The 27,833-nt window shown below is 48.5% G+C and overlaps 1 protein-coding gene across 8 annotated transcripts in view; it reads right to left on the bottom strand.

The window, feature by feature from the left end:
• Positions 1-1,448: 1,448 nt before the first annotated feature.
• Ccdc149 (coiled-coil domain containing 149) overlaps positions 1,449-27,833 on the bottom strand; it is an 89,714-nt gene continuing 63,329 nt past the window's right edge. For 4 of the 8 annotated variants that reach the window (XM_085691900.2, XM_085691899.2, XM_048415066.3 and 1 more), the window contains 5 exons: positions 25,563-25,707; positions 19,329-19,405; positions 17,827-17,859; positions 12,391-12,507; positions 1,449-3,787 (listed from right to left, as the gene is read on the bottom strand). In XM_085691900.2, the coding sequence (XP_085548026.2) occupies positions 3,360-3,787; positions 12,391-12,507; positions 17,827-17,859; positions 19,329-19,405; positions 25,563-25,707 (800 nt within the window). In that variant the 3' untranslated portion in view covers positions 1,449-3,359. Of the gene's footprint in view, positions 3,788-10,622; positions 11,955-12,390; positions 12,508-17,826; positions 17,860-19,328; positions 19,406-25,562; positions 25,708-27,833 lie in introns of those variants that run through there. The other 4 variants (XM_048415067.3, XM_048415065.3, XM_085691902.2 and 1 more) reach the window with 4 other exon arrangements.

The raw sequence follows: 27,833 nt of genomic DNA, 5'->3' as shown, positions 1-27,833 counted from the left end.
GATTTCGTGGTCACCCTTTGCCTTTCGGACAGCCTACCTGCTGCCTCCAGAGGGAATGAATTCTCAGAAGCAGAAAGGAAGGATGCTCCCAATCTCACCTTCCAGAACACTCCAGCAGAAACCGCCCAAGAGGAGGGCTGGCCATACCCAGGCATTCACAGGGTTACACAGGAAAACCCTTGGATGTGAGGTAGGAGAGGGGGTTAGGAAAACAAGAAGGACAAAAACAAGTTGACATTGTAAAGTGACAGACAGGAAAGAATTATATTAATGAGCAAGTAAAATGACCTTTTCACGCCAGCTAGTGGAGCCGGCGCAGGTCCTCTCAGGGCAGGAATGTCGTAAGAATCCACTGTGTGGAATGCCACCAACAGGGGCCGCCTCTAGACCCTGGCATTGTGATGGATGATGGAAGATGTCAGAAAGCCAAGAAGGAACCTAAACTAATTTGGCTGTCTTAGCTTAACTGGGCAGGAGGCTCTAGCAGGGACCTCCTGGTTAGTGGGGCTCAAAGGGATGCTGAAGAGGCTGAAGGCGCGGTGGGGGGGGGGGGCAGCCAAAAGGGGACAGGCAGGGCTTGGGAAGGGAGGAAGTGAGCATGAGAAAGCCTGGTTTCTCAAGCACAAGTTCATTTCCACGCCTAAGGGCTCACAGCACAGAGGATGGAGAACGCAAACATGCTCTCTTTAAGGACTATCAAATCGGCCTCTCCAGACTGCTCTCCGCACTCTGCTGGCCAAGGAAGGACAGACACACCCATGGAGGAAACACGGCCTCAACAAGGGAAAAGGGGGGAGGACATGGTCTTCTCCTAACCACAGTTGCTCTCCAGCTGCAGACCCGTCAGCCACATAATATTCTGCTTGATGAAGGAAGAACAAAAAAGCTATGTTGGGGTCAAATCTACTTAACTGCTCACTCTGCTGCCTACGGCACGATTTTGTTTTGTCAGTTTCTCTTTTAGCATCTTCCTATCCAGGGAGAGGGCAGAGGGCACACCTCGATGGACCTTTACCCATCACAATAATAATGCTTCCTGGCTAGGTGTCTAGACACAGGCATGTGAGACTATGCGAAGAACAAAGTATGGCAGAAACCCTTTTCCTTAAAACACTTAAAACACGTTTATACGTTCCTGGGAGAACTATCCTCATGCCTTTGAACACAGTGCGATAAGAGGTGATGTCTGGAGCTGTTGCAACCGTGAGTGCAACCGACTCAAAACAAGCAAAGACGGGAGATGGGTACCCAGATCCCTGGAAAATTCATGAGTGGAGATGCTCAATTTCAGAAGTTCTGGCCACATAATGGAATTCATTACCCTGTCATTTAAGCTTCTCCGAGTATGAGCTGTTGCTGGGAATACCATGGTGGACACAGGCGATATGGTGGAGTCGGAGAGAGGATGCCACAATTAACTCTTTTAAAAAGACCAAAGGAAACCATAATTAGTGGCTGGAACTCTCTTTATTGTGTACAGAATAGAAAAGCCATGTTGGGAGGGCACAGCAGAAGTGGGGATGTGTGTTGTCATGGTTACATATGCAACAACATCAACTTGCTGGCTCTAATTCCATCTAATAACACAGGCCCCAGGCTGGCTGCATACAATGAGCTTGCATTTTGGACCCCTCTCCTCCTGACTCCCTCAAGCAGAGACCCTGGGACTCACTGCTGTTTCTTGCCCTACTAGAAGGTGCCAGAGTTTGCTATCAACCCCACTCTCCTGAAAGTGATGAACGGCCCAATGATGTGTACCTGTTCGATGTGTTTCCAAGCCAGAGCTTCTGGGAGGTTCAAGTGTTTATTTTCTTTTACTGAGTCACATCTGGCTGGGTATCCCTTAGCAGCTCTGGTGTCCTATGCAGCAATACTGACCATATGTAGCCAAATACATATGGCCAACTAAGGCCTCCATCCAGAAAAAAAAATCCCTTTGGGACTACTGGCCTGTGTAGAACTTGCAGCCTCAGGGCCTCCTCTACGGGGCTGGCCTTCATGGGAAGGGGACAAAGGGATAAACAGAACATTGGGGCCCTGTCTGAAGGTGTGCCCAGGAGTACCAGGACACAGACAGATTTTAGGATAAATGGGAACATGTGCCATCTCTGAGCTTCTCTTTTTAGCTGGAGTTTCCGAGATCCACTTCATTCTGGCTCTCAGAGGCATTTTGAGTTTGGGGATCTCAGCCACCCCACATTCCTGAGGCGATGAGCTGAGCTCAGCTCAAAGGGAAGTCTGGGGCTCAATGTGAATTTCTGTAGCTCCCTGCGAGGAAGCAGCAGGCAGCGTGGGCGACTCCCTCCTCTCCCCTTGAACCTTACACTTGGTGTATAGTTTCCCTTGTGGTCAAGGCTGGAATGAACTCATCTTCCCTCCTTCCCTACTAGACCACAAGTTCAGAGTCCTGTGTTTAAAACTCAAGTTCCTGGAGGCCCAGATGCAACGTTCTGCTGACGGAGTGAGTGGTTCAGAGTTTCAAATGGTATGGAAGATGGGATGATGCTAAGCAACGAGCGTTCCCCACATCCCTAAGATCCACATCATCCTATGCAGGTTGTGCTGGATAAAGACAGCTAGTGTTTCTAATATCTAAGTAACAACAACAACAACAATGATCAGAATACCACTATAAAGTCCCCTACTCCTGGTAGTGTCTTGTTACCCATCCCTCCAGGCCAGGGAAAGCTCCAGACCTCGGCTAGAACACTCAGCTCTGCGCTCAGTCAGCAAACAGCCTCTCCAACCTGCAACCCATCTTTCCCAGCCTGCTCTGGTCCCTCCCACCTACCACCATAAAACACGGGGTGCCAAGAACACCCATTTCTGGGGGATCCCTAGAGATTGCTACGTGACAAAGTGCAGCCATGACCCCATGAATACACTTCATTCAATTACATCTTTATTTCTAGCTACCCAGTTAGTCCCAAGACTGAGACCCAGGGGGGAAAAAAAAACCAAAAAACCCTTCCTTTCCCAGCTTGTCCCATAATTTTGACGGACAACATTAAATGCTAATAGAAAAACATCTTCTCTCTAATAAGACAAATGCTGACAGGGAGAGGGATGTCGAAAGGCAGCCATATGGCAACTACGATTCCTGTGCCCAGCCATGTTCACAGCGGCACGTCTTCAGCAGACAGAGGTGACACCGAGAAGCTCACAGACCAGCATTTAATAAATCAGACAGAGCTGGCACCACCGGGCGCTCCCAGCTTGTAGCAGCATCACAGCATTTTCTCATTTGCAGACAGGAAGGTGTTTTAGCGGAAAGTGGTTGGATGCCTGTTCTGAGGCTTCAAGCGTCCCTCGCTGTCCCTGGTGTCCTCACTATGTCACCCCATCAGTCTCTCTTCCCCTCATGTTTGCACAGCGCTTCTTGGGTCTCTGCCCTCTGAGACCCCTCTGTCACCTTCCACACTGGCTGCTTTGGCCTCTGGCTGCATGGAAGGCAGGTGGTCCTGAAGAGCTGTGGTACCCTTTCCCTGGGAGGTCAGGCTAGGAAGAGATGAGCCCGGGGCGCACCTCTGCTCCTCTGTGAGGTCCCTTGTGACCTCCTCCAGGTCTGCAGCCTCCTGGCCATCAGTCAGTTGAGTGATCCCCTTTCCCACCATGGTTACGTCCTCTGAAGGTGTCTGGGGTAACGGAGGATGCGGAAAGCGTGAGCATTGGTCCTTGATGCTCGGCTGTGTTGGGGAGCTGACAGCCGGCTTCCCGGCATCCTCGGGCACTGTCAACACCTCAGCAGCTGCGCAGCCTTCATCTCGCTCCTGCTTCTGAGTCTCCCCTGAAAACAGACAAGGGACAGCATCAATTCTCTGGCAGCAGCTTGGCCTCACCTTCCTCTCTTGTCAACTCCTGCCCAGCTACCTGCCGGTGACCTTGAAGAACCGATAGTTCTTTCCTCTTTCCTCTTCCAGGCAGGTCACTGGAGCCCAGGTGGATGAAGGACTCATGTTCAGAAGCCAAGCAAGCACCTTCCTCAAACCTCTGCCTTATTGCCAAGGGACCTCCTATGTCCGTGGAAGACGAAGTCTGAGGACAAAGGCTGTCCTTTGGAAGCTGAGGAAATACCTGGGTCTGCTAGTGACAAGCAGAGATCCCAGCTGCCTTCGGAGCAGGACAGCTTGGGGATATTTAGTGCCATCCCCTCCTTCTCCATCGGCACCTCACTGTCTGAGGGGAATACATCATGTTTGCCCAGCTTTAGATAAAGACTATGTGCAAACAGCTTCTAGCTCCCTCCCTTGGCACCAGACTCTCGGCCTTAAACACCCCAATCCACCAGGAATTCTAGAGGTGCAGCAAGCAGGAGGCAGAAGACAGGGATGAGCACGAGGTGCTGTCTCCTTGTCCCCATTTCTCTCCTCACTTGCTGTGTGGTCACAACTTGTCTGGCCTCAGTTTCTCAGATGAGCAAAAGGGAGGACACTAATGTCCCTCCCTGGCCTAATAAATGAGGTGGCAGCATGTGGCCAGGGAAGAGCAAACAGCCCTTAGTACCAAGACATATGCATTTGGTACTATGCTGTGAGTTTCCCATTAGCCAGTGTGTCCTGGGACCTCAGGAACAGCAGTGCTGAAGGAGAGGGAAGGTGCAAAGCTGGGTGAGTCTAGCGTGAGCATAGACCTTGGTGCAAGAATGAAGGCCCCAGGAATGCTTCCGGGTACTCCTGACTGGAACCGTAGTAGAATAACAGACACTATGTATAGTCAGGCCCACTGTTAGACAAGTACAAGAATGTTCTTGGGCTGACAGCTGGTGGGTGGAGCTAGACTGTGGAAGATTGGCAGGAGGCCGAACACATAGCCCTTCCATTTTCTCACGTTATACCTTTTGAGGGAGCCTTGCTGCTTCTGGGTTAGTTCTGACACTGTTCACTTTCTTTGCAAGGTCCGACTGGTCAGCTCCTATTGACCCGCTGACTCAGTTTCCAAGGTTGGCTCACACACGTGTATCTTTCCAGTCACATAACATACCTATGATAGGTTTATTGTCACTTTGTCTGTCTGTCTGAAGGGATATTTAGGACTTTGGAGATATACCTGTGAGTTGGGGGGGGGCTTTTCAGAGAGGATTGGTGCATGGGATACTGACTGGAAAGACCTGATTGGAATGGAGGAGACACCTTCCAGCTGGCAGCCTGAATAATAAACAGATCCGAGGAAGGCAGCATGGTGGGAATGCACCTTACATCAGCTAAGAGCAGGCTTCCCAGCATTAAATCAATACTAGCAGCTCTCTAGAATTTTCCAAGCATTTCAGCTCCAGGCTGGGACTACCGAGGCATCCTGCTTTCTACACCGAGATCCTGGTCCCCTGCCTGTCTGCTGTTGGACTACCAGTCCTTATAGTCTGTAGTAAAACCTATCCAATAATCCCTTTGTTGTTTATATATGAACTTTATCTTGGTTAAGCTCCTCTAGGAAGCCCTGCCTAACACAAGACCCCTTAGGTCTCTGTAGAAACCATTCCATTTCCTCCAGCTCTAGAGTGCTGACCGGCTAGAAGCCAGTCCGCTGCCCCTTTCCGCTAGGAGTTGCTCTACACACATGACATGGTTTATCGTCTTGTCAAACTTTGATCCATGAGATAGGGGGCCTCCACTGACTTGTCAACAGTGTTGGATATCATCTGAACATTCAAGAATATTTTAAACACAGAATTCAGCTTTTATTTTTGAGCAGAAATATAACATATGTGGGGAAAACTGGAGAGGCCTGCCATTATTGTAACAAACACGAGATAATCAACTTACATAAAGAAAGAGGCATTGCATGTGTTGGGGTGAAGGTGTTAGTGGGGATTGAACCTAGGGCCCTGCACAAGCTAGGCACTCACTCTACTACTGAGCCACATCCCTAGCCCTTCGATTTTGATTCACAGTTTTAGGAGCACTAGCCCATAATAAGCTGTCTGTTGCTTTGTGCCAGGCAGCATATGGTGGTAGAAGGCATAAGGGTGAAACCAACAAGCTCACCTGAGACCAGAAAGGAAAAGAAAAAAGAATAAGGAGGCTTGGTCCCGCTAGCCTCTTCGAGGCTGCATCCAAGCCCCTGATGACCTTGCTGAGGCCCCACTTCATCAAATCCCAGTTCCACTGCTTCCCTGTCCCAGGGTTGATTAATGTCCTGGGCCTGTCTCCAGCCCCTCCCTTGTGAGGTCTATAGCTCTCAGATTCTACCTTCTCCATCCAGTCTCCACCAGCCACAGCCTCCTCCCTAGCTGGCTCTGTCGGTGGTTTCCGGAATAGCAGGTTTTTCCCTTCTGTTTCCAGTCCACTTCTGGGTGCACAGAGATTACTGTCTTGTGTTGTGACTTGTAGCAAATGACCACCGACTTGGTGACTTTAAAACACACCCACCAATTTTTTAACACCTTGGTCGGTCTCCCTGGGCAGAGCAGGAGCACAGTCTCTGGGTGACTCTAGGGCACACCCCATTTCCCACTTTCCCCAGATTTTGGTGGCTTCTTGGTTGGTGGCAGAATTCTTCCAGTGCCTGTCTCCACAGCCACATCACCCGGCCTATCGATATGGGCCATGCTTCTCTCTTGCCTCTATCTTGTAGAGTGATCCACTTAGCTGTCCAACCCAGGATCATCTTCTCACCTCACTGCCATAGATGAGTCCCATCTGCAAAGTGTTTTCACCACGGGAGGAAAGGCTGAATGGGTCCACTGGGATCCCCCGGGAACATCATTCAGTACTCTCCATACATAGACCCTCCTCGTTTCCTTCGTTGACCTGTTGTCTACTCCTGGCTCCCCGAGGATACTTTCCTGTGTATCTGTCCTGTTTCCTTGTCCTTCATCCCATTCAGTTACTGGCAATTGATCTCCTGTCCACGATGATATCCCTTAGGCCTGCTCATCAAGCTTCTCATAGGAGATATAGACTCATGCGTCTAGTGTCCAGTTGTAACTACTCCCACCCCACCCCTACCACCTCCCTGGAGAATCTGCTGTTACATTCTAGAAATGGCTCACTCCCCCCCCCTCCACAAGTCTCCTCGCATTAGCTTTCTCAGTACTGCTGCATGTCACATGGACTTCAGACTTCAAGGCCACAAGAGTGTCCCTCCTCATCTTTTTCACCATTTGTGAAATGAAAATTCCCAGCTTTGTCCTCCAGCACTGCAGATGTGTCTCTCCAAGGGTTGAAACCCCCTTCCAGACCCCCAGTTCAGAAAGGGGCATTTGGAGGTGAGACTTTGGGAGAGGTTGAGGTGCATCATGGATATGGGTCACTTAACACGGATTCAGTACCCCCCTAGGAAGAGACGATCTGAGCCTTCTCTTTCTCCAGTGTGTGAGTACACAGCCAAGAGGGAAGAGAGCCCTGACCAGACACAGAGTGTACCAACACTTTGATCCTCCCAGCCTTCAAAACTATACTCACTACACAATGCAGCCAACCACTTGGCTCGGTTCTGCAAACCCGTTTGCCCGAGACTCAGGGAAATGCATGCGGCAGCTCTCACGCTTGTCCTTCCACGGCCTCGGTCACGGCCTGGCTGTCTAAAGCTCTGCACCCGCCTCTCCGGTCTGTGTCCTCTAGGTTCAGGGAGAGGGGTCCCTTGCATCGCAACCAACAGGTAAGTGACCCAGGAAACAAGGGCACCCAGCCCTGGGTTTCAGACAGGTGACAGGTGTCGAGAGGATTCCTTATGTAAGTTAGACATGTTACGTATTTTAAAGTACAAACCTATGCAGTTGGATATGTCAGGTGAACTCTAACCTGAAAAGTGGGTATAATCTGAAAAGGCTGAGTTAAAAATGCAGAATTTCCACAACATGTGGTAATTTATTCCATCTATGATCCATTTTAACAAAATGCATGAAACGTACTGATGAATATGAATGGAAAGGGATAAGGGTTTTGAACATATCTATTTGATTAAATAAATACTCATTTGGGGGTACATTTAGTTACCTAGTATGCATTTAAAGGTTTAAGAAACTTTGAAATAACTGTAAGGTTGACAGAATCTATTTGTAGATTTCAAAACAATTGATAGAGAGGCTTTTGAATGTCTCTAATACCTAAAGCATGGCGAGTGTCTGAGGTGGTGATTATACCAACTGCTCTGATTTGGTCTTTATGCACTATGTCCACGTGTGACATGTCACATGGCATCTAGTAAGTCATAACTAAGTGCAGCCATTACGTGTCAGCTAAAATATTTTTTAAAATGTTTGATCTCTGGTTATAACAGAACTGAAGAACCCCAGAAAAAACTGAATCAGGTTTTCTACAAGGTTTCGGTGATACCACCAAAGAGAAGAGGCTGGCTCACACAGAGGAAATGATGCTGCGGTGGCAAACACACTAGAGCCACTGGGAGAGACATGGGCTTCACCTGAGCAAGGCGACCACTGCCTCTTGTCCCCAAACCTCTTCCACCTACTTCTCCTGATCCGAATTTGATTTTTCACATTAAAAGGAGTCATTTCACTTTCGTCAGCCTTTTGGATACCACAGAGGAATCCCAGGGACAGGTTCTTGACCAGTTTTTTTTCCCTCTCATTTTTCAAGTCTGTATTCAGTCATGGACACCTTGTGTTATTCTTCCTCACAGTCTTATCCTGGAAAATGAGCCCAGCACTTGTCCTTACAATGAAATGCATGAACACATATATGAGAAAAGCAAGCCTTGAATTGAGGGGGAAAAATTGCCTGTTGCGATCTGTTCAGCCAAGATGACAGTGTGTGCAGTCCCTAACAGGGTCACGCTTTAATCCCCACTGCCAGGCCAGGGGCCTCCCCACAGCTTTGCCATTCTGACTGGGTCTAGGGACTTGCACCTGGGAGCTTGTTAGTGCTACAGGATCTCGGGCTCCACCCCTCAGCATGCATGCTTTCACAAGGCCTCAGGTGATGGTGCTTCCCATTAGAGTGACATACAGACCTCCCCTGTCTTCCTCCACGTGGAAAACCTCTGAAGGTGACCGAGTCTGGGCAGCACAGCCCAAGTTTGCAACCTAGTGTTTATTCATTTATGATGTAATACCCCACTTCTCCTTGTATCTGACAGCTCCTCTCCTTCTACCCCTCCATCCAGACACATCAGTCCCTTTCGGTACTGCATCTTCCCCAGGGACTTTACTCGTTTCCCTTCTCCCTGGAGCTCTCATTCCCTTCTCTGTTCCAAAGGGAGCCTCTGGGGGACAGCCCAGCCCCCACCTCCCCCATGAAGATTAAATCTGGCCACAAGCCCTATTCCCAGTGACAGGCTTCGCACGAGGCGGTCTAGACCTCCTAAAACTTAGAGGCTTTTTTCCCCCACCTCAAGTTGTTACTTATAACTAACTACCTTAAGTACAAAGTCTTGCCTGATTAATTTTTTAACTTCGCCAGTGTTCTACGGCAGAGACTCAATAAATATCTTACTAAGTGCTTGGATATATGGACTAATACATGCATTCATGAAAAAGGGAATCTATTAGCATACATCCTAAACACCATGCATCACTTTATGAAAGCAACTTAAATTTATAGTATTCATTTTAGGGTAGATTCAGGTAACTACCCTAAAACTTCTCGAAGAGGTTCTTTCTCAAAAGAGATAGAGATGCCTAACTCCGACAAATATTTAGTTACATCCAAGGCAGCTCAGGGAAGCAATTACATCAATTTCAAACTAACAAATGAAAACCCTTCCAGTGGCTATGACGGACATGAGAAACACTGAGTCAAAACGGATCCCGCTCCCAGCAGGGTGGGGGAGAGTTACTCAAAACGAGCGAATTACGGTGCTTCCTCCAGCCCCATTTTTCACCAGTGTGAGGTGAATAAACTCCTTCTGGAAATGACTCTCAGGAAATTACTTCTCCTGAGACAGTTAATAGTATATTCTGGTGCCCCCGAAAAATTAATTAACCTTCCTCAGAACAGCCTCACCCCTAAACCACTGGCGGTGTGTTTTTACTGTGGGTCAGCTGAGACCTTTGCCACCCTCATTTACATCTAAGAGAAGTTGGTCTAAATTATGCCAGGGCCTTTTGGTTGCTGGTGCTTCGCCTTGCGCTATTTCTTTATATGATATTCCAATCCTGTCTAGATGTGTGAATCTTGTCACCATCTATCTCCCCCCACCACGGCTTCTCCTCCTCTTCTTCCTTCTCTCCCCCCTCCTTCTTTAATGAAAAGCCTTTGAGGTTACCAGAGAAACATTTTTATTTTAAAATTTTGCTCAGGGTATGAGGCACATAGTCCAGGTGTTATCACCATAGGCTTAGGGCAGTCATAGGAAGGGGATAACAGACACCCAAGGAGGATGATGGACACCAGAAGGAGATGGTGGACTCCTGAGAAGGACAAGGGACACTAGCTGTGGTTCTGTTGTGTGCTCCAGTGTACTTTGCTGGACAGCACCAGAACAGTATGAATATGAGTTCTGGAAATTGTGGGTACGGCAGGGTTTCCCAATACCCTCTTCCCCTCGAGTCTATCTAGAAAGCATCCAAACAGCACGCTTACGCCAATCACCAATCCACCCAGAAAAGTGCTGAAACTTGTGACAGCTGCCGCGCCTTCATTAGGACCTCTGATTCTCTGCTATGGGAACCAAATCTCTTTGAATGCTAAGACTCGGGGCGATAACTCTTAAGCCAGCCATGAGAAGCTTTACTTTTACTTTAATTACAGACTCACAGCACTGACATTTCCATAAAAGACTTATGAATTAGGCAAAGTTGGAAAATATTATTGCAAATAATAGTAATTATTCTGGGCTGCTGTCACCAACAGAATTAATATCATTAATACTTATTAGTCACAATGCACACATCAATAAGGATGAGACAAATGCTTCAGGACAGAGTGGGAAGAAAAATATTGTTTCTTTTTCTCTAAAGGATGAAGAAGAAATGGCGTGGTAGAAAAGATTGTTAGTCCCCTAAAAATGTGTCCCCCGCTCGTGGGCCCAAAGGGGACATTTGTCATCTTTTGTTGGCTGGCTGGCTGGGCTTTGTTGTCCTCCTGCATGTGGCAGCTTTCAGATGGAATTAATCAGGCCACAGCAGTGACGAGGCCATTGGGACACTGACAGCCTCTCAGAGAACGTGTCCTTGTTCCTACCCAGAGCTGGCTCAGGACAGGCAGGAACAATGCGCACTGATGAAGGGACTCTGGAAACTATCATTTCGAATCAGTTCCTCACTTGTGCTGCCCTTGTGAAGATCAAGACAGCCAGAGCTCCTTTCAGCGCAGCAGGCAGGCCCGGGCCACCCAGAACAGTCAGAGAATCCGGCACTCCACGAGGACACAGGCTGCCAGCAAGCCATGACCACTAGCCACCATACAAGGCCCCCGTGCGCTGGAGGCCAGTATTACAAGCAGCGCAAGCTGGAGGCTGCAATGACCCAGTTTTGCTTTCTGGTCAATGTGGATTCACCAGGTAAGAGGCTGTATCTAGGGATTCTCCCAGAGGTACCTGAAAATGTTTCTTTTGAAAACCTAGAAATGTCTTCTGTTATTACTGTTCTGGCCCTGTGGTGAGCAGCCTGAAGAGTTAGAAGAGGCCGGGTGAACTTTGCTGGCCCAGCTCTGGTGGGCAGAACCACCTGTCTGTCCCCATGAGTCTTACATCATCCCACTAACGCTCTAAACTCTAAGTTGTGAGCCAGCTGGTTTCACAGTGCGAGCTAATGATAGAGCTAGTCATTCTGTCCCGTTAAAGGCTCGTCCAATCATCAGGGGAGGAGGGTGGGCTCAATCACATTGGGGAGCTGAGGCATTAAAGTCAAGACAGCTAAAGGTAACTTGGAAACTGAGCAGGGTGGAAATGGAATGGGAAGGTATCGCCACGGGTTGGTCCGACAGCTGACGGATGAAGACGGGAACTGAGCAGGGATGGGTTGGAAGGTGGGCAGTTCCGGAGAGGAGCCTCCAAGGACACAGTGAGGGCCCAGACTGAGCCGAGCCACAAGTGGGAAGCTGGTCCAAGAAACCCTGCAGAAAGACTTTTGCTACAGGTCACATGTGGATGGGGAAGAGATACTGACAGGAGTCGATGAGTAACCACACACACACACACACACACACACACAAGGGGAAGCAGGAAGAGTTGGTGATGCCATACCAAGAAGCCCACAGACTGCTAGGGAAGTGTGGGCTCTGAGTGAGAACTAGTTGATTGTAGCTGCAGACAGAAGTGTGTGTGTGTGTGTGTGTGTGTGTGTGTGTGAGAGAGAGAGAGAGAGAGAGAGAGAGAGAGAGAGAGAGAGAGAGAGGGAGGGAGGGAGGGAGAGAATGTTTCGGTATGGGGTGAGGATGTCTTCATGGAGTCCCACAGTGGCTGCGGTGTGAGGTACTTACTGCTGGCCCTGACACATGCCCTGTAGCGGGTACAGACCAGGAAGAGAGAGCAGACCTGAGAGGCACTTACCATCCCCGGTGCTCTCCTTGTTCTCAGAGGGCTGTTCCACAAACTTCAACAGTGGGGACCTTGACCTCTGTACGGCGGGAAGAGTCGGGTCACTGAACAGTATGGTGTCCTTGCCCCCTATGAGGGAGATGGGAAAGTTGATTTGCCAGCCACTGGTTTAGCTGAGTAACATTTACAACTTGCAAGAGTACTTTAGAATCACTGGGGAAGAGTCTCAATGAGGGGCCGCCTTGATCAGGTTGGCCTCTGAGGTGTTATTTTGCCTACACTAAGGTAAGAAAACCAGCCCACTGTGGGCGGTATTCATTCCCTAGTCAGGGTGTTTCGGACTGGAGAAAAGAAAAGGAACTGAGCATCAGCATCTCCACAGTCTCTCTGACCTTGACTGGGGTGTGGTTAGATGCTTCAGGTTCTTGCCATCCTGGCTTCCCCGCAGTCTGGAGTTGTAAGCTGAGCGCAGCCTTTCTTGCCTAAGCTTCTTTCATCAGGGTGTTTATTGTAGCACCAGAAATGAACCTAAGGTACCCCCACACAATGAGCTAGCTACTGGGTTAGGAAACTCCTTCAGCTGGGGGCAGTACAAGTAACGTAGTCAGCAGGTCCTTCTCTAGCGTGTGAATGGAGCACGGCTCCTCCATCCGTGAGGGAAGACCTTGACTCACTCCCAAGGAGCTTCTCGGGACCAGCTGCCCTCGGTGTTACCAGTGAAGAAGTTTGTGTGGCTGTGCAGAAATGCCACAGCAGCAGTGGCAGCAGCAGGGAACTTGGTGGGGGGGACACTGTATTAGCTGTGCTCTGGACAGAATCACCTGCTCACTGGGGGACAGCAAGGGTCTCACTTCACTCTCTAAACCTCAACATGGATGATTGCGAAGAAAAAATGGAATGGTCAGGAAGAGGCGCCGCCGGATGTTTAGGGAGCATTTGTTTAGGGAGCATTCAGCAAACACCGTGTGCTGAAATTATCGGCACCGGCTCCCACACACCTGACATCTGCCCCAAGCGCATCTGGTCACGTCAACTGTCACAAGGCAGGTGGTATCAAGTCCTCCACATTATCCTAGCTGTATCCCACTTAGAACCTACACTCAGCTTACTGCCTGGTAGCGTGAGTTAGTGTGAGGATAGAGAAGTTTGAAGTGGATGAGGGGCATGGGAAAAGCACCACATTCCCACGGCAGAAGGCAGAGCAGGCCATCGATGAGCAGCAGGGAGAACAGCTTCAGACGTGAGCATGACAGACAGACACGCGGGCACCAGATGCATGAACAAGCAGTGTTGCCATTCTGAGGTCACGAGAGACGGAGGCCTGCTATGATGCCAAGTCTTGGCTTGCAAGGCTTAAGGCTTCTCTGGGCAGAAACCACTGGGCCCAAACAAAAGCTCCAGCTTATGAGTCTAGCTGGGGCTCCGGTCTGGCCTAGAGAAGATTTTCACTGACGCTCCATGATTTTACTTGGTCTCCCATTTAAGAGCCCAGAAGGCCACTTGGGTAAAGATAGATGTCTACACCTCCTTTGGAGAACCAGACGAAAGCAAGCACATTTCACTAGTGTGTTCCTTGGTCCCTCTGCTTTAGAAAACTGTCTTATTAACATGATTAACTTGTGTGAGAGAGTTCTCTACACAATAGGTGCCTACTAAAGTCCTGATAAGGACCGTGTTACCAACTGAAGTGTCTCACGGATCCTGGCGTTGGCATGCTTGGTGCTTGCTGCCATCGTGGGCAAATGGCCAGTGATTGGTTCCATAGCCTTTGGGTTCTCTGTCTCCTGAGTGTCAGGTGAGCTGAGAAACTGCTTGGAGCTGACCCTGAGGTTCTGCCAGGCACTTCTGCTGTCTCTGGTGGAATAAATCTAGAAACTTCTGTGTTACCATCTGGAAAGGTTTTCCACAGAGCACTGTGGATTAATGGTTCAGGGTGATGTTGGAAGCCCTCAGAATGACGTCCACAGCTGACCTCTTCTAGACCACAGCTGACTTCTTCTAGAGCACAATCTGGAAATGCCTTCATGGATCCTAGGTTACTGGCTTTAGGAACCATAACAGGCGACAGGAGCTTCACAGTAGACTCCTTTCCCTCATCTCTACACAGTCTGTAGTGCGTCTCCAGGTCAAGGTCAGTACTGCATTTCATGGCCATTTGTCTCCAGCAGGTGAACTGTTACCCTCCTAGCTTTCTTGGGGGGCTCCATCCCCTCTGTATAAAACCAGTCTTTAACCCTGTGCCTTGGTGGCCAAAGAATCTAAAGCAGAGGGGGAACCCCAGTGATCAAGGCAGCTTGGGGGTTCCTCTCAGGGGAGTTCTTTAGAATGGAATGTCCCCTTGCTCCCCCCACCCAAACTCTAGGATATCATTATTTTAAAGTGGCTCCTCAGGGGAAAAAAAAACAAGAAACATCTGCAAAAATCTGAGTGAAGGGAATGTAGAGAAGGCGAACAAGCAGCCTTCACTTATGCCAGGCATGGTGAGGTGAGAAGAAGACACACCTCTGCACACTCTTGCCTGGAGATGGTGCTCTCATGTTAGCAACACACCAAGGTCTGGTCCCTCTTGCCATGCTTGGGAAATTCAAAGCCTTTCTTGGAAGGCTCCTGGTTCGGTTGCCCTTCAAAGGTCTGCAGGCAGCTGTGGCCATTGACCTGAGCTCTAATGGGCAGTCGGGTGGCTTTCATCTGGCTTATACTTAGAGGAGAGGATGTGTCTGGGAGGAAATCCTGCATGCTAGGTCAAAGGACCACTAATGCAGAAGGCCACATAGGCTTTTCATTCTGCGGGCACCCAAGTGGCTGCAAGCTCTGCAGAGTCCATATGGCACCAAAGTTCTCGTTCCTGCCTCCAAAACTGAACCAAATACTTTCAACCCCCAGATTTTTTTTTCTTCCTCAGCCTGATGCCTGAAGTGAAGAAAGAATGAAGATTAAAAGCTCAAAAAGCCAGATTATAGCATCTAACCAGATTGCTTTGGGGCTTTTGGCATTTCTGTGGATTGTATCTGTGCTCCCGACACCTCTGTGTGTGTGTGCGTGTGTGTGTGCGTGCATGCGTGCCTGCCTGCCTGCCTGTCGGTGTGTATATGAGAGAGGGAGAGACAGAAGTGGAGGGAGGGAGGGAGGGAGAGAGAGAGGCCTATGTGTCATAGCCCTTACATGGGAATCAAAGGACAGTCTTGGATATTGCCCTTGCCTTCCACCTCATTTGAGCCTGGGTCATTTTGGCATTTGCTGTGTGCACCAGGCTGTCTGGCTCCTGAGTTTCCCCACCTCATCTGGCTGCCAGAGCACTGGGGTTACAGATGTGTGCTAAAATGCCTGGCATTATGTGGGTGCTGGGGACTCAAACTCGGGTCCTCTTGCTTGTGCAGCTAGCTTCCAGCACATGGCATTTCTCTGTAGAATGTGGACACATCCAGGTCAGCACTCCTCAGGGCAACCAATATAGATCTGAGAAGACCTGAGGGAAGGATATCAGCGGGTGGGAGTAAAGGGATCCATCCCGGCTAGGGACCATGGCCTGCAACTCTTACCATCTGGCTTCCTTGAAGTAGCCCACCAGCTTAATCACTATCAAGGGACAGGCTAAACAGCTTGGAATAGTCTCATCTATTTAGATGACTTCTCTCTATAGCCTGACATTTGTCAAATGTGTTTACTCTTTAGCAAGGTCACAAATTGGCTCCAAGTCTACAAACTACCATCAAGATCCCTATGATGGGGCTGGGGGATATAACTTATTGGTAGCAAGCTTGTCTAGCATGCATCTGCTCCTGGATTCAATCCTCGGCATTAATGGGCATAGTGTGACAGTGAATGCCTGTGATGCCAGCGTTGGGAAGGTAGAAGGAGGAGGACCTGGAGTTCAAGGTCATCCACAGCTACCTCAGCAAGGTCAAGACCAGACTGGGCCCCGTGAGACTATCTCATAAAACAAAACAAAATAAACTAGATGGTGTTGGCCAGGAGAATGAAGATGGGAAAAGAGGAGACTCACAAAGCCTTCGGCCTCATGAATTCTTTTCCACAGCCCACTAGAAGAGGTTTTTCCTGCCTTCTGGATTCCTCCTCTCTGGTCCAGAAACCAGTAACCACTTAATACCATTTGCCTGTGTATCTTGGCTCGGAACTGTGGTCATCCAGAACTCATGAAAGATGGCTGGTGAAACTTGAAACAAGCAAATCTAATGCCATCTTCTATGACCTACGTGTCATCTAACCCCTCCCTGTTTCCTGTTCTAAAATGAGTGTATCGGACTCGCTCAGGAAAGGGGAAAGGGTTCTTCCATATGTCAGCTCTGACTGAAAGTTGGCCAATATGGAAGATGGCTGCCACATCAGCAAAGAAAAACGCTGTGATAGATTTGCCATGTCTGTCACTGGCGTGAGAATGGGGTGCATAACACACACCAAGTATTTGTCATCCTGAATCTTCTTACTCTTAACTGTTCTTCAGAGAGGGCATAAGACCCAACCCATCATCTCCCTAGCGATTCTACCTTGGTCACTCAATCAGCACTAAGCCCTAATGCTGTGTTCTCCCAGCCACTGCTTGATGGAGATTCATCTTACTTCCTTAGGCAGACTACAGGTTCATGGGGGCGGGACAGGTTGCCTGGCATGTTTGGTGCTGTACTCATAAAGCTGAAGCTCAAAGTAGGTACCAGCCCAAGGATGAACTGGTTTAAGTGGAGAAGACTTTGCTCATTCCCCTCAAGATGCTGGTAAACAAGACAGTTCCCTGAAACCAATGGGACTCGGCACCTTCCACTCGGATTTAGCTGCTGCTTGGGGATAGGAGGAGAAAGAAGTGGAGGAGGCAGAGGAGGTATGACGGGGAGAGAACACACTGCTTCTTGCTCGGCCGGCAGTAGGTTAAATGGACACACACAGAAGCAGGAGGAGAAGAGATTTAGATGGAGAAACAGAAGCAGGAGGAGGAGAGCTTTAGATGGAGACACACAGATGCAGGAGGAGGAGAGCTTTAGATGGAGACATAGAAGCAGGAGGAGGAGAGCTGTGATACACACAGGGAGTCACCCCACTCCCTATTGTTTCTCTCCGGGACAGCAACCACCCCAAGACAAGGCTCCATCCACACACCCTTCCCTCATGCCCCAAAGCAAGGCTGTTGAAATGACAAAACTATACCCAAAAGGAAAAGTTCCACTCCCTGTCCTTTGCCCTCATTTGTATCTGTGTGGTGGCCAGAGACTAGAACCCCCGTGCCTATAGCGTAAAACCCACTGAGGCTGGTCCTTCCGGCTGACTGTACACAAAAGCTTACTTTGTGTGAATTGGGTTCTCTATTTCAATAAGTTATTCTACCTAGAAAGTTCACAGAAAGGTGGACAGCAAATTTCTGCTATTCACATACATGGATGGTAGGCTATGTTCCCAATTAAGCCACAAGAAACCCCAAATATTTCAAAATGAACATACTCCCAAATCCAACTGAAACATTGTAGCTCAGGCCTTCGGCAGCACAAAGAAGGAAAAAAAAAACAGTCATTATTGTAGAACAGCCATTTGAAGCCCCACCTGACCAAACAAACACCAGCCACCGGAAATTCCCAGCATTGATTCACCCATTCAGCTTCCATCTTTTTACATAAATCACCCAAATGAAGTGGTGAGAAATTCACTAACTCATTCTGAGAGAGGGGGAAAAAAAAACCCAAAGCTTCGGTACATGCACAAAAACAGCAATTTGACTGCACAAGTAAATGACGAATTTTGTCTGTCTGTGTTGAAATTCAATGCAGTGAAAGAAAGGCCTTCCCAGAAGATGAGGTTTGAACATCATCAAAAGCGGGAGGTGGAAAAGGACCATTCAAATCCCCAGGACGGCACTTGCCACTAATTAGCTCTGTGAGGTCTTTTGACATCCAGTTCAAGGAATCTCTGCGAAAAAAATTCCAATTTATGAAGCACACTTGCGGGCTACCTAAGGCAGCTATTCAGATTTCCACCAAGGAAAACGTGATGCTGTCCACCTCCTCTCCTGTGGCAATTTTCATTTCTCATCCGTACAGGGATGCAGCCCACGGGAGCCGAGGGAAGAGACCGCTCCGCACTGAAAGGGTAAGGCACTAAAAATACCCGGACAATGTTCCTTCCAGGGAACCAGGAGGCGGCAGAAAGTGATAAATATAAGTTTCCAAACAGCGTAAAGACAAGGCGGAGAACTGACGGGGTCTCCTGAGAGGGCTGTTTTACCGGGATAAACGGGATAAGTATAGCTCATTAGAGAGAATCACCACGGCTTCTCACACATTGGACAAACGTGGGGAGGAAAAAAATCTCGGGAAATTTTTGTTTTCAAGTTACGGGAGGGGGCGAGGCAGGAGAAGGTGGCTGTGAAGTACATCTGGGTTGGAGAAATTGTTGGCGCTTCATTTTTAGGACTGGTGATTAAACCGAACAAATCTTTGTGTGGTTTTACGTTCCATTTTAGGGCTGATGATTAAATTGCACAAATCTCTGTAAGATCTGATATTCGTTTTTTAGGACTGGTGATTACACTGAACAAATCTTTGTGTAGTCTCCCATTTCTTTTAGGAGGGAAGGTTACATGGAACAAATCTTGATGACTACTGATAAGAAACAAAACAACTCATGGGCTGTCACGGGTTAGTGTGTGTATGTGCTCGCATGCGCACGCACACACACAATAGTTTGAGGAGTTAGGCTACCTACACTCCAGTGCCCTACTAATGAGATTTTGAAATTTTATTGTTTATTTCTGAATCTGTCCCTTCCACGGACCTTCCATCAGATGGCTTCTCGATTTGAAACATTTGTGGCTTGTTTCTCAGAAGTCTCCAAATCAAAGGGCCTCAAACAAGCAGAATCTTCTCGCAAATTGTGTGAGACTGTTCTTTTAAAAGTGAACAAAATCCTAAACCGGAAAAAAGTCACCACGGTCCAGAGGTTCTGCTTACCTGGGAGACTCCACAAACCGGAAACCTCCAGAGTTCTTAGTTTCTTCTCCAGCTCTGCCACTCGGTTCCCTAGGATTCTGAAGGAGGCAGAGAAATATCAGGAGGAGACCGAGTCACCACCGGTCAGTGTTTAGGCCTAGGTGTCACTAATGGGGAGGTCTATAGGGCAGGCGGGCACACATGTGCACATGATGCAGTCTGTTGGACGTTCATGTGAAACCTGAAAATAAAGTGAAACACACACACACACAGACACACACACACACAGACACACACACACACACACACACACACACACACACACACACACACACTATTCGACTGAGTTCTCTTCCCCAGGGCAATGCCCTGAAAGTTGGACAAATATTTTATCACTGCCCAAAACATCGTGAGGATTTTCCACATGACAATCGTTCATTGCTAAAGATGACAACTCATTCTGAACACCCTTAGCTGCAGCAGACCCTCATGCTGTGAGGGTGGGTTTGGTTTTGAACCAGCAGGTAAGATAGAGGGGCACACCTGAAAATGCTGCTTCCGAGGCAATAAAGCAATAAGATCGGCTTTCGCAGACCCACGCTAGGTCTCATCGACGCCCATGCCCTAGATATCAAGAACCATGTCTGATACAGTGTAGGAGTGGCTAGTAAACGTGTGTAATTAAACACAGGCTTTTTGTTTTGTTACTCTCTGTAACCGTCTATGAAAAGGGTGAATAATAAGAATTTCAAAAGAGCTTTCAGCAAGACTATGTGATGACTCAGCAGGCAAAGGCATCTGCCAGCAAGCTTGACAATCTAAGTTCGATCCCCAGGACCCACACAGCGAAAGGAGAGAATCAACTCTTGTGTTTTTCTCTGACCTCCATACACCAGACACGGCACATGTATACCCCACCCCCAAGACACATAAGTAAACAAATCTTAAAAAGAATTTAAAAAATAATTTACAGTGATTTGGGAATCACTAGGATCATGAGGTTGTTTTCCAACAGCTCAGTTCTGAAATGTGCACTAGAAAAGGTCAGACTGCGGCCTTGGAAAGCGGGCTTTGTGTGCGCACATAGGTAAACATCCGGTCATTCGCTCCAGGCATTAAACATAGCTGGGACATGACTGACAGCCATGTAAAACCTTGCTTTCCAGTGGTCTGGAATTGGAAACCAGTCTTTATTTTCGTTTGGGGGATTTTCTTGGCACCGCTGTGCTGAGATGACATGAAAATCTCCTTAATAGCGAATTCTCGATTCCTTTCAGTGGGGAAAAATTAGAGCAGCTGAATTATTCTCCTACGTCTCTTTCTGTTCCAGAGATAGCTGCACACACCCACACACACTCGGGGCCATGAATATGCATACGGCTGCACATACATACAGTTCATCCTGATTTTACCTGAGTCGACCTGCCGGCTCTTCCTCTTCTCTCGGAGTTCACGGGGGAAACTGGCCCTGCTCTGCTTGCTTTCCTGCACCCAGTTACTACAGCCCCCCTCTCCCTGCTTTCCTCCAGCCTCGCTCTCTGCACAGCTCTCAACCACTCCTCCCAGTTTCGCACCATCTGTGGGGTCTGCTTTGCTTTTACACCCTTGACCCTTCCATCGACACCGCTGTTCCTAATCTGCCTTTCAATATTTTGCACGGAGCTTCTGATGCCAGCTCCCTTCCTCGCAGTTGATGGGTCTGACGTGCAATCACAGCAGTACTCCCTTGGTTCTTAATGAGATGAGATCACATGTCTGCAGCTGCTTCTTAGGACAAAGGCTAAGGCTTTACTCCTCAGTGATGCTGAGGGATGCCCCGGGTTGGGTTTATAGGTGGAGTGCAGGCTTTGTCCACACTGTTTCTGGATAATCCAGCCATTTCTCAGAGAAACGGAATGAGTGAAGTGGCCGGTACCTGCTACCTTCTATTCCCGTAGAGCCTGCTAGAGTTTTTCAGTGGTTGCTGTGTTCTCTGGTCTGATACCTGAGTGCAAGGCTAGAGGTAAGAAAGGATCCGGGAGAGAAGCTTGTGGCTATGGCAACAATAGCAGTAGAACCATCAGTAATAGTGGCTGCAATTCCTTAAAAGTCTGTGCTCATGGAACTGCGGGTATAGCCACAGGTGATGTGCAAAATACAACCCAAGATGCTTTGCACGACTGGGAGGGATCTCCTGCCCAGACTCAGCCAGTGACTTAGGCAGGGGTTATAGGAGCTGCTATAAGAGGCCGGGGAAGCCACAGTGGCTGACAGGTCTCAGAATGGAGGGAGGGGTAAGAACAAATGCGGTTCCGGAAGTCTGACCAAGGCAAAACCAGCTCCCTGGGAGTCACCTCTGTGTTACAGACTGGAGGCGGAATTGAAAGGAGAGGACTCTGCCCCAGTTCCTTGAGACCAATAGTGTGTTAGCAGACACACGTGGACAGTGTGTTAGGGAACCTAAGGACAGCTGATACGTAGCCAGCATTTATTCCAAGTCAGGTATTATGCCTTTGAAGAATGTGCACACACTGCCCTGTTATTTTTTGTTTGTTCGTTTGTACATTTTTGTTTTTTGTTTTTCTTCAACATCAGGCTAAGCAGTCCTTGATTTACAGACGAGAAACTTGAAGCTCACAGAAGAGGATGAGGTACTCAGGGTCACACAGCTGGGAATCAGAGGGCCTAGACAAAGACTGAGCCTGAAAACACATACGTCTAATAAAAGCTGAGAGCAAAACTGAGCTATGAGAAGGCAGAACCGGAGTGGCCAGTAGCACCTCTGATGGAGAAGGAGCCAATGGCCGTGCTGAGAGCCTTCGGGCTTTTAAGCATAAGTTCTGGGGAGCTATTGAGGTCTTCTAAGCAGCGGAAAGCAGTTTAAGAAGTGGTCTTCACATGAAGTTGAGAACAGATAAGAATTAGAAGTAGAGACAGAACGATCACTTGGTTGGAAGTCATCCAGGAAGATGAAGATCCCAACAACCAGTGGGAATAGAGGGGAGCCAAAGGAACAGGGCCACAAGGAGGGAGGGGAGAAGCTGAGGCTGTGTGTTAAAGACGCATGACCACATGGCAACTCATGGAAGAGATCACCATCTGAGCATGGACCAGAGAGGAGATCTACCCTTGCCAACAGAGTGAGGCAGGAACCGGAGACTGGCAAGAAAGGAACAGGGACAAGACAGAGCCTGGAAGCCACTGGGAGAGAAATGCTAAAGGAAGGGTCCACTTCTTCCAAGGAGTTCGTGGGAGATGTGACATCTACCTTGGTGTCGGGAGCATGAAGGGAACCCTAGTTCTGAGTGAGAGGCTAAGACAGATTAGCAGATGGGAGGGAGAAAGGTCTGCAGAGAAGGCAGCCAGTAGCACACAAATGTAGCCAGGGCAGGAGATGGAGGTACACCTAGGCTTGGGAGAGTTTTTTTTTTTTTTTAACGTAGTTACAGGTTGTTTTAAGATATAGTAGAGATATTGGTACATGTGCCCCCCACCCCCTGCCCCTTAGTCTAAGAAAATCCTCCAGATGTCAGGCCCCCATACTGACTTTGCCACACAGCTTCTGAGGCCATTCCTGGGGATAAGGTTAGAAATCAACAAAGAGAACCCAGGAGCTGGCCAGTCTGGCAGAATTCCTAGGTGAGGGTCCAGACAAAGGCCCCAGCCTGAAGGGGAAGCTGTGGCTCTCTGCACTGCCTGGCGTGGCCTACCCGGAGCCCCCTGAAACGCTGCTGTGATCCAGGACACCACTGTTATGTGAGATTTAAAAAACCTCCCAGCTCATTTGCCACAGGCTAGGGAACCAGCAAAGGTATGATACTGAATTTTCAGCCTGGCAACGAGAGGCCGTACTTTAACAGCCATCTCCTCTGCTGCTGCTAGGGAAGGGAGCCTCCTCCCTTCTTTAGTGGTAACCAGGTAGTGGCTGAGGCATCATCATGAAACAGAGCTAGCAAACTGCCAGGCCATTGAGCATCATTCAAATGCAAAGTCCCATGGTACTTAGCACTTATCAAGATGGTTTCCACAGCACCCTCTGCCTAATAGGAGCCATTGTGAAAGAGAAGAAAGCCAGTAGGCCGAGCATGAGCTTCCAGAAGGGAAGGTATTTAGTTCTGAGGCACTACCTCGCCTTAATAAAGCCTTTTTTTTTTTTTTCAGCTATAAGGCTAAATCACAGGGGCACCGGCAAACTAACCACATTCACATTCTGTTCTCAATCTTCATCTATGGTACAGTTAACTTTTTTATACACCTCCGGGAAGTAATGAAACTGAAGGCCTACAAAGTACCAAAAAACAGCATATGTAACACTCCTTTGTGTACTGATACGATGCTACCTCCAAGATCTGCAGTTACAGGAGAAAAGCAAGCCGAAAGGCAAAGACACAAAGGCCCCTCCTCCCTTTTCTTTGATAAAGAATCACTGCTTTTTTATTTTTTTTAAAAAAAATCCATATATATAAGAATACTGAGGTGTGTTTTCATGTACTGTGCCTTTGTTTGCATGATTCTAAGGTCACATGGAACACAAGTAATGGTGACGTCTCCCACGGAGGGGATTTGGACAGCCGAGATGCGTGGAGGGTCACGGTTATTTAACCATGGCTCATGTGCAAAGTGGTACTCAAAAACAAAATAAAATAACAGGGAAAAAAATCCCACGATGAATGGAAATGTCAGCCTCTGCAGAGCAAGAAAGTGGTTTGCATCTGGGGCCTATGCGTTGCATCCAGTCCAAAAGAGCCCAGAGCCCCTGGACAGGAGTGAGAAGCAGGCTGACTGCTGGCTCCAGGGCATCCCCAAAGACAGCCCTCCCCCACCAGACGCCCGTCCCTGCTTCCTGAGAAGTAGCTGCGGTTCAGCATAGCTGTTTCATTTTGCAAGGCTGTTGCAAACGTCTCCTGTCAATAAATTACCCTGTCATCCAGGGAGATTGCCGGCCTCCCTTTGATGCTCTTGCTTTCTCCCACATACATCTTCATCTCTGCTACGGGCTTCTTTGCACTCCATCATTTCCCTTTTCTCTTTTGTTTTTATAACACTTTCAATCATTTTCCTGTGGTCTCTTCCCCGAGCGTCCCTGCCTTTGGCAGTCCCAACTCTCGGGTCCCTCCCCTTGAACTCTAACATCTGTTCTTGCACCAGTCTCCTGCAGTGTCCTTGTGGCTCTAAGTGTGAGTCTCAGGAGCAGGACCACCTATAGCTTCCAGGGTTCTGTGCAAGATAAAAATGTGCCCACCATCCCCGTGAAAAAATAAGTATCATGAATTTCAAGATGGTGGTAACAGTATCTGGACAAATGCCAAATCCTTCTTGGCGTCGACTGCAGGCCACAAGGCTGGCTCTGCTGTGATTCAAATGCGTTCCCGTGTTAGAAACTAAATTTCCAAGCTCACAGGGCAATGCTAATCGCCCTTAGGAGGGTTAGGATGAGATGAGGAGGAGGGTGAGGGCCCCACATAGCATCGGCGGGTTTATGAGAAAGCTATCCAGGCAAGCATGCTTACCATAGCTGACCATGTCATGTACCCGGGTCATGTTCAGATGTGGCATGGAGGCCACCACCAGACACAGTGGCATGCTCTGGAACTCAGCCTCCTGGGGCATGAGAAGTGAACTCCTCATTTTAAAAAATATTCGTAAGCTACCTAGTCTCGGGTACTCAGCTTTAGGAACAGAAAACCAACTGGTGTATGTGACAAGTTTTGCTTTAATTCACTTTTGACTGAGCATTCTCAGGACGTTTTCAACGGAGCGCTGCCGCTCCTGACCACTATTTTAAGGAGGCTTAACTTGCTCGTTTTTATACAACATAATCAACACTCATTACAAATCAAACAGGATGCTCCATCTTATTGATTCTTCCTTTGACAGGAAGTTCCCTCACAGGGACAGCAGCTCGTCCAGTTGATGGTTGCTTTCCTGGTCATCAGAGACCCTCAGATTCAAGTCCTGGAGTTGAAGAGGCACTGAGGCAGCTCCTGCCTCAAAAGGAGGGCTAAGGAAGAGGCAGGAGAACTGGCATTGTCCTGTGGGAGCGACCATGAAACTGGCATTCACAAGCACAGCTCACCAAGAAACCAAGATCCCTGCTTTGTTGACTCTGGTGGATAACCCGGATGCCAATGCAAAGTAGAAGACTAGCTCTGGTTTCATGGGTTCTTTCCCCGCTAGATTTCAGGGAGGTTACCTTCTTCCCGGAGTGCTCCTGGTTTACTTCTGGGAGCCCCATTCCCACTCTCCCGCCTCCGAGTCTAAGGACCTACTGCGTACCTGTTGGTTTGCCTCTGGTGCTGAATGACCATGTTTTTCTCGTGGATCGTTTCCAGCAGGGCCGTGGCCAGAGACTTCAGGTCAGCAATGGACTGCGGAGTAGCTGGGAGGCTGCACCCGTGGTCTTCAGAGAGCAGATCCTGGACTAGGGAAGACGCAGAGGTGGACAGCTCAGCCAGGGATTCCGGAACGTGGGGCTGCAGACCCGTGTCCGTGCTTCCTGGAGAGCGGGGCGCCCCAAGCTTTGACATGATACCGTGTTGTCCTGAGAGCCTATCTCAACTACCACAAGGAACACAGCACGAAACTCAGTATGAAAGCTAAGTGGAAAAGTCTCAAAAGAATTGGACCCCCCCCCTTTTAAATTCTCTTCTTTCTGTCAAACTGGGGTGAAGCCCAGGGCTCTCCTGTTCCGCAAGTGCACACCGGCTGAGCCACACTTACCTTCAGCCATTGGCAGCTTGTTCAGAGACTAACAACATTTTCACTTGCCAGCGTGTGAAGGCATTTTATGCTAACTCACTGAGAAAAAAAGACCCCAAACCTAGCAAGCGTTATTTATTTCCATTTTGTTAACAATAAAGCAAGTCTCAGCTGGGTTAAAAAACACTTGCTAAAGGTCGTACTGCCCTGCCAATGACAGAGCTTCCCGCCCTTCAGGCTCTCTGGTCAGGGCAAAAGTAATACGGCACTTTAAAGGGGGTAAATCAACCGGGAGAAAACACAAGTGACAGCCACCCTGGTGCCCTCCTGACTATGAAAAGGCACAGTGCTCTCTGGAGCACCATTTCCTGGGACTGAATGCATGTATACGAATCCATTCAATATTCTTCTGAAAGGGGGAAAATACTACTTTTTCATTTAACAACATTTCACCCTATTAGTATCCCCCAAAATATAAAGGTGAGCCCCCACTTTAATAGTTCATCTAGGTTTATGAAAGTTCATTTAGCTACTACTAGATATTTATGTCATTTCCAGTTAAAATGTAGAATGTATGACCAGGCTGGCCTTGAACTCACAGAGATCTGCCTGCCTCTATCTCCCAAGTGCTGGGATTAAAGGTGTGCATCAGCACTGCCTGGTTTGAAGAAATTTCTTAAAGCAAAAAGCCCTTATATGTCTACTTTATTTCTCACTAGTTCTTGCTAGGGGGGCGTTTAGGTTTTTCATAATGGGTTGCCACGCTCATACACTTAGATTACTAATGCCATAGACCACGTCAATCAGCTTCTCTCATAGGTTTTCCTCGAAGACCTGAGTCAGGGGATAACTCTGCCTGTGGTGTTTGACTATGGCTGGCACTTGCGACGTAAGAGTCAGGACAGGGGTCCTTACTCTAAACTGGTGGCCAGGTATGGTATCCAAGGCCTACGATGCACTGGGTTCTCTCTATCTCAGTCTCTCTCTGTGTGCATATGTGTTTATGCAGGTGTACATGTGTGGAGGCTGTAGACGGACATCAGTGCTTTCTTTAATCTCCTTGTCCTTTTTATTTTTGAGTCAAGCTCTCACAGAGCATCCCTAGCTGGCCTAGAACTTGATATGCAGACCAGGATGGCCTCAAATTCCTGGAGACATCTGCCCCCAGAGAACTGAAATAAAAGGCACTTTGCCTGGTACAATCTTATTATTATTTTTTTTTTTGAAACAAGGTCTCTCACTGAACCTGGAGCTCCCCAATTAGGCTACCAGGGCAGATGAAAAAGCCCCAGTGGTCCTCTTGCCCCTTCCTCACCAGTGCTAGGGTTACAGTGTGCACCACCACAGCCAGTGTTTGACATGGGTGCTGAGGATCTGCACTCGGGTCCTCTTGCTTACACAGCAGACACTTTCCCTGCTGAGCCGCATAGATGGCCTTTCCCTTCTAGGGTGTTATAGCTTCCCATTCAAAAACACTTCTAGGATGTTCATTTCTAGGGGAGTAGGGAAAAGAAGTTGCCTGGGAAAGAACCTTGAGTGTGAAGCCCACTGCAGGTGCTAAGCTTTTTAAAGCCAGTTCCGATAAAGACTGGGCCACGGTAGCTGCTGGTCAGCACCGTCAGCAGCTGAGAAGCCGACCTGTGCAACCTAGGCTGAAGTCAAGAACCGACCGCAGAAAACGAAGTACCAGACTCAAGCTTCCTGCTATTTATTCCCCTGGACTGCTTCCGGAAGATCATTATTTTTCATTGGAATCGACAGGAAGGAAGAACAAAGCTGCAATCAATAAAAGCTTCTTTGAAAACGGCATGCGTTCCCATGATCCATGGTGCAATGATCTATGCAGTA

The sequence above is a fragment of the Myodes glareolus genome, chromosome 8 (assembly GCF_982192425.1).
Source record: "Myodes glareolus chromosome 8, mMyoGla1.1, whole genome shotgun sequence".
NCBI classification, from domain to species: Eukaryota; Metazoa; Chordata; class Mammalia; order Rodentia; family Cricetidae; genus Myodes; species Myodes glareolus.
Note: the sequence above shows the minus strand (reverse complement) of the source record. Positions and strands in the feature narration are given on the sequence as shown.